Source organism: Pollachius pollachius, assembly GCF_949987615.1.
Source record: "Pollachius pollachius genome assembly, chromosome: 1".
Classification (NCBI taxonomy): domain Eukaryota; kingdom Metazoa; phylum Chordata; class Actinopteri; order Gadiformes; family Gadidae; genus Pollachius; species Pollachius pollachius.
The window spans coordinates 50,601,685-50,620,531 of NC_136934.1; the positions used below are offsets into that span (position 1 = coordinate 50,601,685).

Here is an 18,847-nt window from a genome sequence, read left to right on the forward strand (position 1 = left end):
AGTGTTGGTCAGTGATTACCACGAGGACCCTGCCCGCGCCTTAGCGCCGTCCGTCTGATTCCCCCTACGGTGGTGATTCAGATTCTTATGGGCGGTTTCTCAAAGCTGGACCCTGTCACCATGGCAACAAGTCGACGGTTGGAATCCAAAGTTGGACAGTTAATATGTATTTCTTTACGTCAGACCGACGTTGAACTATTTCTGGGTAGAATTTCTAGGAAGTCTGTGTGCTTGTCTGTCTGACTTTCTGTCCGTCTCACTCGCTATCTGTCTGACTCGTCTTGTCTACACTTCTTCCCGCACCAAAGGAGACTTCAGTGTGAAAAGAAGTGTAGACAGACGAGTAATATGCAGACATTTAACATATGCATCCTAGACATTGAACTATATCCACGGGAAGAATCTGACCAGTCAAATAAAAGTCTCCCCACAGTGATTTATTTTTTAGTGCGCAGGAATCTTAATCTTGAATTCCTTGTTCTGTCCTCCGGCCCGGCAGCGACGTGGACCGGCTCCAGCACAGCCTCCTACACGCCCGTAGGACCCCACCAGAACGGGCGGAGCCACCAGCAGGGCCCGCTCCACCACCAGCCCGCGCCCAACACGCACTTCTGTAAGGCCCCCCCGCCGAACACCACCACACCGCCTCTTGCGTGGATGATTGTCTGCAGTGGGAGCTTGGGCTGAGACGTGTGCGGCTGTTGTCAGTGGTAAAGATGTACGACTACATGAGTGGTTAATGAGGGAGGTGTGTGTCGTGTTTACCTGCAGGGTCCCAGCATCACAGCTCGCCACCGTTTCCCCAGCCAGTGTCTAACCACCCAGGTACACACACACACTCACAGACACACAGACACTCACAGACACACACACACACACACTCACAGACACACACAGCCACAGACACACACACACACACTCACACACACAGACACTCACAGACACGCACACACACACACACAGATTCTCACACACACACGCACACTCACAGACACACACACGCACACACAGACACGCACACGCACACACTGCCTCACTTACTCACACAAAGACACAAACAGTGAGTGTGTGTGTGTCATATGTGTGCGTTGTGTGTGTGAGTCAAATGTGTGCGTTATATGTGTATGTCACGTGTGTGCATTGTGTGTGTCATATGTTTCATGTTTGTGCATTTTGTGTGTGTCACGTGTGTACGTCGTGTGTGTCACGTGTGTGCGCTATGTGTGTGTCATACGTGTGTGTTCTGTGTGTGTCACATGTGTGCGTTATGTGTGTGAGTCACGTGTGTACGTTATGTGTGTGCGTTATGTGTGTGTCATACGTGTGTGTTGTGTGTGTGTCACATGTGTGCGTTGTGTGTGCGTGACGTGTGTGCATTGTGTGTGTGTCATATGTGTGTGTCATGTTTGTGCATTATGTGTGCGTCATACGTGTTTTGTGTGTGTCACGTGTGTGCGTTATGTGTGTGTCATTCGTGTGTGTTCTGTGTGGGTCACGTGTGTGCGTTATGTGTGTCATACGTGTGTGTTCTGTGTGCGTGACGCGTGTGTGCGTGACGTGTGTCCCATGTGTGCGTGACTTGTGTGCGTGACGTGTGTCACATGTGTGCGTGACGTGTGTGCGTGACGTGTGTGTGTCACATGTGTGCGTGATGTGTGTGCGTGACGTGTGTGTGTCACATGCGTGCGTGACGCGTGTGCGTGACGTGTGTGCGTTACATGCGTGCGTGACGCGTGTGCGTGACGTGTGTGTGTCACGTGTGCGTGATGTGTGTGTGTGACGTGTGTGCGTTACATGCGTGCGTGATGCGTGTGCGTGACGTGTGTGCGTTACATGCGTGCGTGACGCGTGTGCGTGACGTGTGTGCGTTACATGCGTGCGTGACGCGTGTGCGTGATGTGTGTGTGTGACGTGTGTGCGTTACATGCGTGCGTGATGCGTGTGCGTGACGTGTGTGTGTTACGTGCGTGCGTGACGGGTGTGTGTTACATGCGTGCGTGACGCGTGTGCGTGACGTGTGTGTGTTACATGCGTGCGTGACGTGTGTGTGTTACGTGCGTGCGTGACGGGTGTGCGTGGCGGGTGTGTGTTACGTGCGTGCGTGACGGGTGTGCTTGGCGGGTGTGTGTTACGTGCGTGTGTTACGTGCGTGCGTGACGGGTGTGCGTGGCGTGTGTGCGTTACATGCGTGCGTGACGCGTGTGCGTGACGTGTGTGTGTTACGTGCGTGCGTGACGGGTGTGCGTGGCGGGTGTGTGTTACATGCGTGCGTGACGGGTGTGCGTGGCGGGTGTGTGTTACGTGTGTGTGTTACGTGCGTGCGTGGCGGGTGTGTGTTACGTGCGTGTGTTACGTGCGTGCGTGACGGGTGTGCGTGGCGGGTGTGTCCCCAGGCCCAGAGTTCTGGTGTTCCATCTCCTACTTCGAGATGGACATCCAGGTGGGGGAGATGTTCAAGGTGCTGTCCAGCTGCCCGCTGGTGACGGTGGACGGCTACGTGGACCCGTCCGGGGGCGACCGCTTCTGCCTGGGCCAGCTCAGCAACGTGCACCGCACCGACACCAGCGAGCGCGCACGGTGAGCGGGCGAGTGCCTCTGTTCGGGTGTGATCCAGATGCCTCGGACGCCGGCCTTCCGAGTTGGGAAGTGGGGGAATCTCCCAGCTCCCTTGCGGCATTTCTCGGAGGCGCGCCCCCTGTTGTACCACGTTGGTCATTTAATATCGATTTTAAACGCTCTTACACACTTGACTGCTTTCGAGCTGGTTTGCCAAAGAGGCTAATGTAGCTGACAATAAACAAGGACTAGCCAATTTCATGACACAATAACAAAGACGACCGGAAAGGCTATAAGTGCTCCGAGACCGGAAATGACGTCACAAGTGCAACTTGGAAGGCTGGCGTCCGAGGCAACTGGAACACAACATGAGGGCTGAACGATTTGGGGAAACAATCGAATTGCGATTGTTTCGACCAATATTGCGATTGCGATTTAATATATTGAAGTTCCGTATGTTCTGTATTATTCACTAAACAAGCAATAAATCATTCTATAGTATGAGGATCACAACATTGGGAGCAGTCGACATATAAACTGCTCTTTCCCTTAGGCCAGGCCAATGTGTGGAGATGAATTGATGCATGAATCGATATTATAACATCTTTATTCAACTATTGAATTGTAAAAGAAAAAAAAATTTCAGTTACTGCTGACAAGGGACCGCTAAAGCTCCGGTTCTGATGGCGAGCTCTAGTGACCGCTCAGAGCTGATGGCCGCCTCGTCGCTCTTTGTGTCTGATTCGCTCTGGCGTCGTGAGATGTGCTGTGATTGGCTGTGTGGCTGTGCCGTACGGAGCAGCCTGGGGGGGGGGGGGCGGGCGCTGATGGCGGTCTGATGAGGCCTATTCAGGGGTGCCTGGGGGCGGGGGGGGGGGGGAGGAAGCAGGAGGCGGTCAGCTGGTCATCGCCTGACGGGAGGCAGACTGTTAGTTAGTCTGGAACGTTCTCTGCTTGTTTTCGTCCCCAACGGGCACAGAGAAGAATGCAGCTGGATGTAATTGGATAGGCCAACGACCAATCACAGCAACAAAACGGTTGACGCAGAGCTGAGCGACGAAGTGATTTTAAAGAGACAACATGCTTGCAGCAAAGACGCCTTTCTTCTCAGCAAAAGCTTTCGGTGCAGTCGTCTACATCAGTGGCAGCCGTCTTGGGTGTTTTAAAACACCTTTGTGGCGCTCCTCTGCGTATCTTATCCATCCCGCCTCATGTTAGATAAACACTTGTGATTGGCCGGTCTATCTCGTACCGGGCAGAACCATTTCTGTGTGGGAGGGGGGAGGCGGTCCTTATCTGCCGGTCCCCTCCCCCTGGGGGTGAGGCCACCGAGCCCCTCCCCCTGTGGTGATGTCACTGAGCCCCTCCCCCTGGGGTGAGGTGAGTAAGCCCCTCCCCCTGGGGTGAGGTCACTGAGCCCCTCCCCCTGTGGTGAGGTCACTAAGCCCCTCCCCCTGGGGGTGAGGTGACCGAGCCCCTCCCCCTGTGGTGAGGTCACTAAGCCCCTCCCCCTGGGGTGAGGTCACTGAGCCCCTTCCCCTGTGGTGAGGTCACTAAGCCCCTCCCCCTGGGAGGTGAGGTCACCGAGCCCCTCCCCCTGTGGTGAGGTCACTAAGCCCCTCCCCCTGGGGGGTGAGGTCACCGAGCCCCTCCCCCTGGGGGGGTGAGGTCACTAAGCCCCTCCCCCTGGGGGGTGAGGTCACCGAGCCCCTCCCCCTGGGGGGGTGAGGTCACCGAGCCCCTCCCCCTGGGGGGGTGAGGTCACTGAGCCCCTCCCCCTGGGGGGGGGTGAGGTCACTAAGCCCCTCCCCCTGGAGGGGGTGAGGTCACTAAGCCCCTCCTCCTGGGGGTGAGGTCACCGAGCCCCTCCCCCTGGGGGGTGAGGTCACTAAGCCCCTCCCCCTGGGGGGTGAGGTCACCGAGCCCCTCCCCCTGGGGGGTGAGGTCACTAAGCCCCTCCCCCTGTGTGCAGGCTTCACATCGGGCGGGGCGTGCAGCTGGAGTGTCGTGGCGAGGGAGACGTGTGGATGCGTTGCCTTAGCGACCACTCGGTGTTCGTCCAGAGCTACTACCTGGACCGGGAGGCGGGCCGGGCGCCCGGCGACGCCGTGCACAAGATCTACCCTGGCGCGCACATCAAGGTGAGGGCACCGCGGTCACCAGGGTCACCGGGGTCCCCTGGCCAGGGGGCTCAGCTCTCTGTCTCTTTCACCTGTCTGTCTCTCCAGGTATCTTAACTATCTCTCCCACCTGTCTTTCTCTCCAGGTGTTTGACCTGCCTAACCTGTCTGTCCTACCTGTCTGTCTCTCCAGGTGTTAGACCTGCTTAACCTGTCTGTCCTACCTGTCTGTCTCTCCAGGTGTTAGACCTATCTCACCTGTCTGTCCCTCCAGGTGTTCGACCTATCTTACCCGTCCTACCTGTCTGTCCTACCCGTCTGCCCCTCCAGGTGTTCGACCTGCGGCAGTGCCACAGACAGATGCAGCAGCAGGCCGCCACAGCGCAGGCTGCCGCCGCGGCGCAGGCTGCTGCGGTCGTCGGTGCGATTCCCGGACCGGGGAGTGTAGGGGGCATCGCCCCCGCAGTCAGTAAGTCTGTCTGCCTCTACGGCTCTAATGGTGCCTGTCTCACTCTCTGTCTGTCTCACTCTGTCTGTTCGTTCCTCTCAGTCTCTTGCTGTCTGAATCGTCTGTCTGTCTGTCTAGCTCTGACCTCAGGGCCACTTCAAGTATTTGAGCTGGTCTTTGGCGCCCTCTGCTGGCAGCTGCTGAAACAGACACCTGAACTTCAAAATAATCATTTATGTCTCGTGCTGTCACTCCGATAGCTCAGCAATCAAACATTGACTCTCTTAAACCTTAACTACAGCACCTTTTACAATGATAAAGAGAGGAATCTAGATAGTTAACGTCACGTTATATATGACGGTGCATTATATAGCGCAATACATCGTGTAACTCCTACTGAAAGGTCTTTGTGTTCCCGGTTTGTGTCCAGGTCTGTCGGTGGCGGCAGGCATCGGCGTGGACGACCTGAGGAAGCTGTGCATCCTGCGGCTGAGCTTTGTGAAGGGCTGGGGGCCGGACTACCCCCGGCAGAGCATCAAGGACACCCCCTGCTGGGTGGAGGTGCAACTGCACCGACCGCTGCAGCTGCTGGACGAAGTGCTGCACACCATCCCGCTGAGAGAGCCCAGCCAGAACAACTGAGAGAGGGGGGGGGCAGGTGTGTGTTTGTGTGTGTGTGTTTGCGTGTGTGTGTGTGTGTGTGTGTGTGTGTGTGTGAGGTTGGAGTGGGGAACAAAGTGACACCCACAACAGACTGTGTTTGTGTGTGTTTGCGCGCGTGTGTGTGTGTGTGTCTGTGTGTGTGTGTGTGTGTGTGTGTGTGTGCGCGTGTGTGTGCGTGTGTGTGTTCGCGTGTGCGTGCGTGTGTGTGTGTGTGTGGACCGCAGGCCAAAGCTCTCTTTCTTGTGCTTTATATTAATGTCTTGTTATGAGAAGTTTGTTTTGCTGGAATCAGTAATCTCCCTGGAGGATGAGATATCAAGTTACCCCCCTGATTGGGTGATTAAAACCACCCACCAATCATAATCCTCAATGTTGGGTCACGTGACCGGACTGAGGAGACCACAGAAGGCTCTAGATTCTGGCCTTTCTCGATCAATCTATTCCACCTTGGAAAGCATCGATCTCTACACCTAACGGACAGAACAACGGCATCAGATGGAAAAGCATTTGTTTGTTACGCTAACATGTTACACCCAAGAGTATGCTCACAGGTTATGCTAACATGTATTGCTAACAGGTCATGTTAGCAAGTTTTGCTAACATTTAATGCTCACATGTTATGCTTATAGGCTATATGGTCACAGGCTATGCTAACAGGTTATGTGCATAGTCTATGGTCACATGTTAAGCTAACATGTTATGCTAATAGGCCAAATGGTCAAAGGGTATGCTAACATATTATACTCATAGTCTGGTCACAGGCTCTGCTCACATGTTATTCTAACATGTTATGCCCAGTCTATGCTCACATGTTATGCAAACATGTTAGGCTAATAGGCTATATGTTCTTTATGCTCATGACCTATGGTCAAATGTGATGCTAGCATGTTATGCTAACAGGCTATACGATCCCAGGCTGTGCTCACAGGATAATCAATCACTTTGTTAAGCAAGACATTCCCTTGACGCTACAGGACCAAAAAATTTAATAATATTAATGATAATAATAATAATAATAATAGGTCAAACAAGCAAACTCAGCTCTCTCTGCATCTGTCCGGTGCTCTGTTCCATGTTTACTTACTGCCTTTGTGACCTCCAGATGTTTTAATCTAGATGTTTTAAACCAGATGTTTTAAACCCAGATGTTATATCCAGTTGTAATCTCAGAGATGCAGGTCTATACAAAGAACCCAAGAAACCTCCCTTCGATCGCCATATTAACCAAGAGTACCAAAGCCAACCACTAGTTAGCTCTTAGTTAGCGTAAGTTAGCGTTAGCGACCGTACCGATACCAAATGAGCTCTAGGGGAACGGCCGGATAATCACGGCATCACGGTTCCCCTCTCGATCCAAATCCTACTTCCTTTCCCCACGATCGCCTGGAAGTGTTGCGGTGGTGGTCACTGACATTAGCTTAGCCATGCTAATCTCTCAGCTAGTAGAAAAAGCCTATACTTCCATTTTGCTGCTGGGTTGAAAGGTTAGTTGCCATGGAGACATGGTTCTGATCACGTTGGACGTGAAGACTCATACACTGCCTATCTCAAACGTGTGTGTGTGTGTGTGTGTTTGGCGGGTTGTGCGCACAATTGTGTGCACAGTGTATTATACGTCGTGGGCTGTGTGTATTTTTTGTTGTCCCGTGATTTGCAATGTGTGCGCTTGTCCGTACGGGTTTGTGCCATGTGTGTGTGTGTGTGTGTGCGTGTGTGAGGGAGCTAGTGTGTCTATGCGTAGGTCGTTAATCAATATGGCTTAAGACTTTATAGATCGTTCTCGTCTGCCTCTGTATATCCCCTTCACTTTGACTTTCAGATGACCTTTGACCTCGGGTCATGACCTTTGACCTCGGGTTGCTCCCCAGTGACCTCAAAGGTCGACCCTATTGTACAGGCTGGTCGCGTGATGTCATAATATTTATCGCGGAGAAAAAAGGTCTTGGGTTTATCACTTCTAAAACCTCCATGTTTCACCGCTGGCTTTAAGAATTACAAAACCTTTATTTGGACGAGATCAACAACGACACACGTTATCAGTTTTAATATCCGGTGTAATGTTCATCAAAGCATTAAAGCTCTCTGATCCAATGAGATCGTCTCTCTCATGTTTTCTGTCTCTGTGATGGTAAGAGGGTGAATCTGATTGGCCAGTTAGTCAGGCAATGTCTCTCTGTGATGGATGACACTGAATAGCCAGGCCTATACAACACTGTTTGAATTACATTTACATTTTACATTGAGGGCATTTAGCAGACTATTTTATTGAAAGCGACTTACAATCAGTACATTAGTCAGAGGAAAGAGAAACAACAATATATCGCTGTCGGTACATTAAGGAGGTTCATAGAATCAAGTCCCAAGCACTAACAATCACTAGGTTAACTCATTCCCTGTACACAACAAAGATAGCTAGGATAAGATGAATACAATCTCTTTCTATCTTGTGTGAAGTGTTAAACTGCAGAATGTTTTTTAAAAGTAATCCAGAGGATGTTTATTTACATATTCTAGTTTTATGGTTGAACATTATTTTATATAAAACCTTGGAACAGATATTCAAGGTTTAAATGTACTCTTAAACCTTGAATTAGGAGAACAACCTACTGGACTATATTTCACTTCTGCTAAACATAGTCCGATGTCTGATGTGCGGAGGTAGGCCCGTTACATCATCATTTATACGTACATATTGTTATTAGTCATCTAGTCGAACTAATGCCTTTATGGAGCTGAGTGGTGTGACGCGGCAGAGGGGGCGGGTCCTCCGCTCCCGGGAGGACCAGTCTCCGCGAGCTCACATCAGCAGCATACGCGCAGCCTCTCTGCATCCCGACACCAGCCAGCGGGAGCATCACTGCGCAGCACGGGCTCGGCACCGCGCGCTCCACCCGACCGACCGACCGAACCGACTCTCTTACGGAAAAAAGGATTTTATACCTGAATTGCGCATTGTTTCTAACGGATTCGTTTTGCGGTGCTTCGTCGCCTCTCTATGGACGTGGTGTAGCGGTGGTGTCTGCCGCTCCCGCTCTTCTGTCAGTTCTTCACGGTCGCATCCTACACCGAGGCACAAAATGGCTGAGATCTCCGAACTACGAGCCGCCTATGGTGAGCAGCAGGCCCGGGTGTTTGTTAACGGCTCTTTAGCCCCGTGTTATGTGTGAGGGGTCGCTCTTTAACCCAAAGTCATCGCGGTACCTCGGGGTACGGGCGGACGGGGACAGGGTCATGGTTGTGAGAGGGTGAGGTGTCTTGTTTGGGAAAAGTGGTGGAATTTGATTTGTGTGTTTTTTTTTTGGTGTGACCCATGAATCCAGGCTTTTGTTTGAGATTCACACCCCGTGTGACAACCTGAAACGATATCACATTTAATCGAATGATATTCAATATATTCATGTCCTCATCTTGGGGTTAATTTTCCTCAAATGAAGGGATGGGTTTGGCTCGCTGGGCCAAACCGCCGCATGATGTTGTTTATCTACCGTCGAAACGACCGTTAAAATACGAAAACGAATATGACTCATTCGTTTCCAATACCTCGGTATAAGTCAATAACGATGACATCTATATTATTAATCAAAACGAATAAGAATACAAAATCCAGGAAAAAGCCAAACATGGGCGTACTCCGCTCCTACGCATCTCTCCGGTGGCCCTCGGTGCGCGCGCACGTTGGGTGGTGGGGGGGGGTGACGTCATGTCTGTAGCAGCAGCAGCAGCAGCGCCCCGCTGGGAAAGCGACCGGTCCTTTGTTTTTCATACCCGCTGAGGTAATCGGTAACCGGAACACGGGGGTGCTGCTCGGGCCGGATTCAGGACCGTATAGCCCTCGAACACCCACGTGTTCCGGACCACCGGTTACCGGGTACCGGGGCGGGACGGGCCTTTGATTTTATGGTGGGTGAGGGGGGGGGGGGGGGGGGATGTTTAAGGACAGGAGGGTTTAGATCAGATCGGACGCAGCCCTTCATTTGCAGATCTCATCAGGACCATTTTGTCTTTTAGGCTTCTTTACTAAACACACAGAATCAAATAAATGATCGATGATCAACAATAATACGCGTACAATGATTGATGACATCTAAAGGGCACATGATACATGTCTAGTATTAGATGCAACGTCGATTGTCTCCTTTGGAAATATCAACAATATTTCCACAATTATACCTATGCCTGTGTTTCTTACACAGCCTAAATATTTCTTATTTTTCTAGAACTATTTTCCTTCAATTGAAACACATGAAGGAGACAGGTTGGTCTTCAATATGAACATACCACCAAAGCTCACATTACAGGGGGGTCGGTGATGAGGGGAGGAACCGTTTTTAAAGGCATCCATTTTGGCTCTGCTGCGTCTTTAGTGACGCCCGCGGCAGGTGAAGTGGAGTGGAGCTGTCTATTCGGATTCCTGTCAGAGGAAGGCACTTCCTGGCTCTGGCTTAGAGGTTAGGATCCAGAGGAGATGTGTATCGCTAATGGAATCAATCCGGGCTGCTGACACACCGCCTTTTACCGGCTCCCTGTTATCAATCACATCCCGATCGGTCGATCCAGAGTCACGTGATCTCCCGGATTCCTCTCTCACCATGCTCCCCCTAGACTCCGATGTGGTCGCATCTCACAATGTTTTTTCGCCCGAGTTTCCGACGTCGTCCCCCGGGTTCCGATGTGTCCCCCGAGTGTCCGATGCCTTCCCCCCGAGTGTCCGATGTGTTCGCCTCTCCCGATGTTCGCCCGCGTGTCTGATGTGTTTCTCTGAATGTCCGATGTCTTCCCCCGATCGTCCGATGTATCCCCCCCCGAGTTTCCGATGTGTTCCCCGAGTTCCGATGTCCCCCCGAGTATCCAAAGTTTTCGGTAGACCAGGAGACCTGTTCCCCCTGAGGAGGAACAGGTCCGGTCCCTTGGATCAGCGTAGCCCTGAATCACGGTCCCAAGGGCGTTACCAGGACCCGGTCTGGGGGGGGACTAGGTCCTGATGAGAGAGAGGACCCAGGTGACATGACAGAGAGGAGGGACCCCTCCTACCAGGGGAGGTCCAGACGAGGCTATAAGGAAAGAGGAGATTAGTAGTAATGACTGTAATACCATCCATATCTAATCAATCATCGTCATGGTTACGATGAGGGCCACAGCTGAAGCTGCTAAGACACAAGAGGCCTAGTCATTATCATTGATCGAAAAGGCAGGAAGCATATAGGTCATTCGATTTGATCAGAACAGAAGGAAATGCCTTGACTTGTATAATCTGTTATAAAGAAAATCATTTTTCTATTTACTATATTTAAATACCAAACAACCAACGACTAAGGCGTGAACAGCCGAGTGTCACAGTCGTACCTTGTCCCTTTCCCCTCTTCCTGGATCCCGGCCAATGGGAAGGTGTTAACGGTGGGCTAATGCAGTTAGCTGACAGCAGACGGTCATGTTGGACAGCGCACGGTCGTCACCGTTCGGGGACGCTATGTGTGGTTCAGTGTCATAGGGACGTGAGGGAGGGTGTCATGGTTTTGTCATTAGAAGGGCCTCCATATGATGATGTCATGCTGCTATATAATCACAACCCCTCAGTCCAAGAGAGAGATGAATATGGACAGACTGCCAAGAGGACAGACAGACTGACATATACAGGAATGTATAGATATACATACAGACAGATGGAGGGTGATAGACTGATTGTCATTAAGTCATACAGACTGCCATTAAGACAGACAGACAGATATATACAGTATGTATAGATATACATACAGGTGGAGATAGAGAGAGTGTCATTAAGATAGACAGACTATCATTAAAACAGACAGACATGCTGTTATGCAGCTAGATATACTTGTAGAGATGTACACACAGACAGGTTGAGGAAGATTAAGAAAGACAGACATGCTATCTATATACATACAGACAGAGAGCTGGAGATAGGCAGACATGCTATCTATATATGTGTAGATGTACATACAGACAGACAGATAGAGAAGAATGAATAGATGTAAGCTCTCTCCTAGCGCCATGACAACCAACCCCCCCGCCCCCCCAACTAAGCCACTCCCCATCTGTTTGTGTTCCCGTGGCTCTGTGGAAACCATCGTCATGGTTACGGCGGGCCAGGCTCCTAGGAGAGCGAGCGAACGGCCCCACAATGCCCCTCTGTATGGCGGTGTCTCTCGCCCTGTCCGTCCTTTATTAAGCGTCTCCCCGCTGACAGGTTGATGCGTTTACATGGGCACGCACGCACGCCCGTGAACACATAGACACACTCTATCGTAAAAACACACACTGACACGAACACACACGCAAACATATGCTCACATTGTTACACACATGAATTCTTAAACACACTTAAACACACACACACACTATCATGTGCAAGCACACACACAAATACATACTATCACGTGCACGTGAACGTGACCCCCCCCCACACACACACACACACAAACACAAGCAGCACAATATGCACACACACCACCTCTTTTCGCTGCTTTTGCCTTCAAACGACTTCCATGTTGACCCGGTTGCCTTGCTCCTCCGGCTCTTCTAACTCTCTCCTCCTCCTCCTCTTCCTCGTCCTCCTCCTCTCTCTTCCTCTAACTCTCTCTTCCTCCTCCTCTCTCCTCCTCTTCCTCCTCCTCCTCTCTCCTCTCTCCTCCTCCTCTCCTCCTCTCTCCTCCTCCCTCCTCCTCTAACTCTCCTCCTTCTCTCTCCTCCTCCTCTCTCCTTCTTCTCATCCTCCTCCTCTCTCCTCCTCCTCCTCCTCTCTCCTCCTCCTCTAACTCTCCTCCTCCTCCTCCTCCTCTAACTCTCTCCTTCTCTCTCCTCCTCTCTCCTCCTCCTCTCTCCTCCTCCCTCCTCCTCCTCTCTCCTCCTCTAACTGTCCTCCTTCTCTCTCCTCCTACTTCTCATCCTCCACCTCTCCTCCTCCTCTCTCCTTCTCTCCTCCTCCTCCCTCCTCCTCCTCTCTCCTCCTCTAACTCTCTCCTTCTCTCTCCTCCTCTCTCCTCCTCCTCCCCTCTCCTACTTCTCATCCTCCACCTCTCCTCCTCCTCTCTCCTCCTCTCTCCTCCTCTCTCCTCCTCCTCCTCCAGTCATGTCCCCCGTGCTGGCGGGCTTCCTGGGCGCGGGGGTGCTGGTGGTGGTGGTGGTGGTGCTGGTGGTGCTCTGGACCTTCTGCCAGCGCCGCTACCAGCGCTCGGCCGGGCGCCACAAGCTGTACGGAGACCGCTACTGCGACCCCCCCGAGGACCCGCCCTACAAGTTCATCCACATGCTGAAGGGCATCAGCATCTACCCCGAGTCGCTCAGCAGCAGCCAGCGGATCTTCAGGGGGGCCCCGGGGGCCCGGGTCCGCCGGGCTGACCGGGGGGGGCGACGCCGAGCGGGGTGGTGGGGGCGCGGCCCGCGGCATGGTGCTGGTCGACGCCGAGAACAACATCCTGGACGTCCCGGGGCAGCTGCACATGAGCCACCTGGTGCCGCCGGGCGGGGGGGCGGCACCAGGGGGCCCGCGGCTCGACAGGGCGCTGCCCGTCCGGGCCGACTACTGCTGCCTGGAGAGCAGCGAGAGCGGCAGCAGCGGCAGCGAGAACGGCGGCAGCAAGACGGGTTCGCCCTTCACGCCGGCGGCGGCGGCGCCGGACGGCGAGCCGGCCCTGGGCACCATCAGCCTGGCCGTGGACTACAACTTCCCCAAGAAGGCGCTGGTGGTCACCATCCTGGGGGCGCGCGGGCTGCCGGCCGTGGGCGGCGGCGGCGGCGGCGGCGAGGGCGGGGGAAGCGCCGACCCCTACGTGAAGATGACCATCCTGCCGGAGAAGAAGCACCGCGTGAAGACCCGCGTGCTGCGCAAGACGCTGGAGCCGCAGTTCGACGAGACGTTCACCTTCTACGGCGTGGCGTACAGCTCGCTGTCGGAGCTCACGCTGCACTTCCTGGTGCTCAGCTTCGACCGCTTCGCCCGCGACGACGTCATCGGCGAGTCGCTGGTGCCGCTGAAGGGCGTGGACCCCAGCACGGGCCGCGTGCACCTCAGCCAGCAGATCAGCAAGAGGAGCATGCTGGTGAGTGTGGGGACAGATCAGCCTCCGAGTCTACGTTTTACATTCGGGGCGTTAAGCACGACGCTTTTATCCAAAGTGACACACGATAAGTTGTCCGAAGAAAGAGAAACAACAATATGCTGCTGTCGGCACAGTGAGGATGTTCCTAGAAACGTAGTGGCCAGCGCTAACCATCGCTAGGTTAGCCCCTTCCCCGTAGGCAACAGAGGCAGCTAGGATAAGACGCTACGCGACGCTTAGTGCTACGTTTCAGTGCCAGGACGTACGACGTACAATAAGTGTCCACTGGGTAGGCCTGTGGACAGATCTGTCCATCCCACACGTGGGTGGACAGACACTCCCACTTAGGTCACTAAAGGTGGACTGGCGGCCGTCACATCTGGCGGTAAGACAGGGGCCTTTTGAGGCTGCTGGGAGGGTCTATTAGTACGCTAAGTAACCCACAACCTCTGTCGGTAGACCCGTCAACTTATTAACACTATGTGTGCGTGTGTGTCTGTGTGTGTGTGTCTGTGTGCGTGTGTGTGTCTGTGTGTGTTCATGCAGTGTGAGAGCCGTGGAGAGCTGCTGGTGTCGCTGTCCTACCAGCCCGTGTCCCACCGTCTCAGCGTGGTTGTGCTGAAGGCCCGACACCTACCCAAGATGGACATCACCGGCCTCTCCGCAAGTACGCGCACACACACACACACACACACACACACACACACACACACACACACACACACACACACACACACACACACACACACACACACACACACACACACACACACACACACACACACACACAGGACAAGCCGGTGCAACACAAGCAAAACTGAGCACACACCGTCTCCAAGTAAAAGCTAGTTTAACGCATAAATGCTAGGTCAAGAAGTGGTCTTCATGCTAGCTATGAGGTAAAGGCTAAGCTAGCTCGAGGTAAAGGCTAAACTAGCATGAAGTAGAGGCTAAATTAGCATGATTTAGAGGCTAAACTAGCATAAAGTAGAGGCTAAGCTAGCGTGAAGAAGAGGCTAAACTAGTATGAGATAGAGGCTAAACTAGCACGAGGTAGAGGCTAAACTAGCATAAAGTAGAGGCTAAAATAGCACGAGGCTAAACTAGCACGAGGTAGAGGCTAAACTAGCTATGAGATAGAGGCTAAAGAAGCATGAGGTAGAGGGTAAACTAGCATGAAGTAGAGGCTAAACTAGCATGAAGTAGAGGCTAAATTAGCATGATTTAGAGGCTAAACTAGCATAAAGTAGAGGCTAAACTAGCATGAAGAAGAGGCTAAACTAGTACGAGATAGAGGCTAAACTAGCACGAGGTAGAGGCTAAACTAGCATAAAGTAGTTGCTAAACTAGCATGAGGTAGAGGCTAGACTAGCATTAAGTAGAGGCTAAACTAGCACGGGGTAGAGGCTAAACTAGCATGAAGTAGAGGCTAAACTAAGGGGCTAGACTAGCATAAAGTAGGGGCTAAACTAGCACGAAGTAACGGCTAAACTAGCATGATGTATAGGCTAAACTATCATGAGGTAGAGGCTAAGCTAGCATTAAGTAGAGGCTAAACTAGCATGAGGTGGAGGCTAAACTAGCATGAAGTAGAGGCTAAACTAGCATAAAGTAGAGGCTAAACTAGCATGAAGTAAAGGCTAAACTAGCACGAAGTAGAGGCTAAACTAGCATAAAGTAGAGGCTAAAATAGAACAAAATAGAGGCTAAACTAGCTATGAGGTAGAGGCTAAACTAGCTATGAGGTAGAGGCTAAACTAGCTATGAGGTAAAGGCTAAACTAGCACGAAGGACAAAATGGCCTAACAAGCAGAGCAGAGCATCTTCAGTTTCCATCGAGTCGTTTAGTTGCAGATGCATTCACAAGCGAGGCTCAGAGACAACGACACAAACCATTGAAGTTCCACACCACCCCAGGCAAGGGTAGCTGCCGATGGTGACTCGTTCTCTCTCTCTATCTCTCTCTATCCCTCTCTCTCCCCCCCAACCCACCCCCACACACACTGGACGTGCAATTGCATAATATCTATATATTTTTATCTACCTCTGGCTCTCTTTTATATGCAATTTTATTTATGTGCGATATTGCTCACTTTTTATTGTCTTATTGGGCGGTCTTTTACTGTTTGTCCATTTTAACTGTCTTTGTGAGCTACGAGGTATCCTGAATTTCCCCAAAGGGATGATTAAAGTATCTACCCACATACTGACTTACTAACCCCCCCCTCCTCCTCCGTGCAGACCCCTACGTGAAGGTCAACGTGTTCTACGGCCGCAAGCGCATCGGCAAGAAGAAGACGCACGTGAAGAAGTGCACGCTGAACCCGGTGTTCAACGAGTCGTTCATCTACGACGTGCCCCCCGAGCTGCTGCCCGAGATCTCGGTGGAGTTCCTGGTGGTCGACTTCGACCGCACCACCAAGAACGAGGTGCTGGGCCGCCTGCCGCTGGGGCTGCACAGCCCCTGCCCCTCCGGCACCTCGCACTGGACCGAGGTGTGCGAGAACCCCCGCCGGCAGATCTCCAAGTGGCACAGCCTCATCGACTACTGAAGAGCACCGCCTCCTCCTCCGCCTCCTTCTTCTTCCGCTTCTCAAGGAGGAGGAGGACTGGTGGACTGATGCTACTGAAGAGGATCTCCTCCTCCGGCTTCTTCCCCTCCTCCTCCTTCTCCTCCTCCTCCTCCTCCACAAGGAGGAGGAGGAGGAGGAGGACGGACATCCGCACTGTTGGACTAATGCAGTGGAAACCATCAACCTACATGCGTACACAGATCTACACACACACACACACACAAACACACACACACATTACATACCTGCATACCAACACACACACACAAACCCACAACCGAATGAACCAAACATGTACACACACACACACGGCAAACACACACCCAAACACACACACACACACACACACACACCTCTTTCATTCTCCCGCCCGCTCTCTCTCTACGCTACATTTACAAACTACTATGAACCAGACGTCATGGAAACGCACAACAGCCGTTTTCCTCGATCCAACCGTAACCATGAATGCATCTGCGACTGTTACCGTGGTGATCAGCCTCCAGGCGAGAGCGAGTGCGTTAAAAAAGATGAACAAAACAAAAGATAAAAAAACCATCTCCTCCTCTCGCTGTCGCTGTCATGCAGCTCATCGCATGTTTGTACCAAGAAAAAAAAAAAAAACACAGTGGAAGGCGGGACGAAAAGACTAGACCTGCTGAGGCCACCGCTGACATCACTCTTCACCCATTGGCCGGCCGGCGTGCCCATCACCGGGGTCCGGCGGTGAGGACGTCAGGCACCCACCCCCGAACCCCCCCTAAAAGGATTTTAACATGAGAATTAACCCTGACTAAATCAAAAACACGTGTTTTTTCATCCAGAGTTAACCGACTAAAAGTGTCACTATTATATTATCGTAAAAGTCTTGACTGTGTTGTGTGGCAATGGACGGCTGGTGATCAGCCAGCATGCTCTCTCTCTCTCTCTCTCTCTCAAGGCTCCAGGTGTGATGTCATCAGACCTTGGTCTCCCGGTTGCCCACCCTGAGCGACCCCCCCCCACACTTTCATGCTCACCCCTCACCCCCCTCATACACCCGTTAAGAATAGACGAATGAATAAAGAATAGATTCGACGTACGGAGAGAGAGAATCCAGGGCGGACGAGGCTTCTAAAAACATGGCTGCCGGCTCCTGCTAGCGCTAGCCGTTAGCCTCCACACCACCTGTATAATATTTATTTTTTAACATTGACAGCCTTGTGAAAAAAAACACCTCCAGACTTGTCTGTCCCTTCTCGGCTCCAGCTCTCCTTTTGTATATTCTCATCGTATCCACGATCAAAATCGTAACCTGATTTGCACTAATCCATATGTATGATTACCGGCTGTGTGACCATAGACTAACTACAACATCAACAACAAACTGTTGTTGACCTTTCACCCCTTCAGTCCACCTCTGTCTGCCCCTGACCCCGCCCCTGACAGACGGGGGTCATCATAGATCGATAGTTTAGCCCGATAACTCGTTAAGACGAGACGAGAGAAGGTTAATTAACCGTGGAGCTGAGCACGAACCCGCCAGGTCCCAGCGCATTTCTTCCACGTCCAATCAGACGTAAGGAAATGGGTCGTAACGTGAGGTAGCCATGTTCGGCACGTTGAGGTCAGCCGCATCCTGCAGAAACGCTGATGCTGTCGGGACGGGTCACACCGACCAATCGCCATCGAGCGGCAGCCTGATGCTGACGGCTTGGGCCACGCCCACGTCCGCGACATCAGCCTGTATGTCGATGCGTGTATCTCAGTAAAACAGAACGCTACTAGGGCTCCAACCCGCTACTAAAACACGCCCCTCTCTCCGCGTTGACCACCCATCATATCATCCACGCTACGGGTCGTACTGGGCGGCTCCGTGTACAACTGTATATATATATATATAAACGTCTCGCTCCCTCTCGACGTGTGCTGTAAATATCCCTGTGTGCTGCTGCTTGTAGATGTTCCAGAGTCCGCGCCGGTGGTCTGTGCTTTAGCGGATGCTGCTGCTGTGTGTTTTCTAAGCGTAGGTCGAGGAGGGGGAACCCGGAGGGGACCTCGCTGTTGTTTCTGGTGGCTCGTGTCCGCCTTCGCCCAAACTACTGTCAGCTCTGTTAACCTGCAAATAAAACAATTTAGCCATCGTCATGACGACTGCCCGATGTCCTGTCTGTGCCTTTCTATCTGGATCTCGAGCCGTTTGTCTGGGTGTTTTTATGTTTCTATCTATGCATCTCTGAGTGTGTCTGTCTAGTCGTCTCTGTGCGTCTTTCGGACTGTGTGTGTCTGTCTCTGTCTCTCTGCCCGTCTGTGTCACTCTGTCTGTGTCTGTGTGTCTCTGTCTCGTTGCAATTTCTTTTTGATATTGCATGTAGGACAGGTGAGACTCCTTAGTGCAAAAAAGCACAATAGTTGTAGAAATTAAACCCATTTAACGTATGCACAGTCTACCCT

The 18,847-nt window shown here is 52.2% G+C and overlaps 1 protein-coding gene and 1 pseudogene across 2 annotated transcripts in view; both read left to right on the forward strand.

Moving 5' to 3' along the window:
- The window catches only part of LOC307080595 (mothers against decapentaplegic homolog 4-like), a 23,884-nt pseudogene extending 16,020 nt beyond the window's left edge, over nt 1-7,864 (forward strand). The window contains exons 7-12 of the transcript XR_013812839.1: nt 500-613; nt 772-825; nt 2,394-2,577; nt 4,529-4,697; nt 5,007-5,145; nt 5,555-7,864. The product of XR_013812839.1 is annotated as a mothers against decapentaplegic homolog 4-like (transcript). The remainder of the gene's footprint in view (nt 1-499; nt 614-771; nt 826-2,393; nt 2,578-4,528; nt 4,698-5,006; nt 5,146-5,554) is intronic.
- A 773-nt stretch (nt 7,865-8,637) lies between these two features.
- LOC307070780 (synaptotagmin-11-like) lies at nt 8,638-18,498 on the forward strand. The gene is given in 5 exon segments (XM_079729423.1): nt 8,638-8,898; nt 12,873-13,110; nt 13,112-13,844; nt 14,391-14,511; nt 16,086-18,498. Coding segments are annotated over 5 exon segments (1,437 nt in total). The 5' UTR covers nt 8,638-8,864; the 3' UTR covers nt 16,397-18,498.
- The last annotated feature ends 349 nt before the right edge of the window (nt 18,499-18,847 follow it).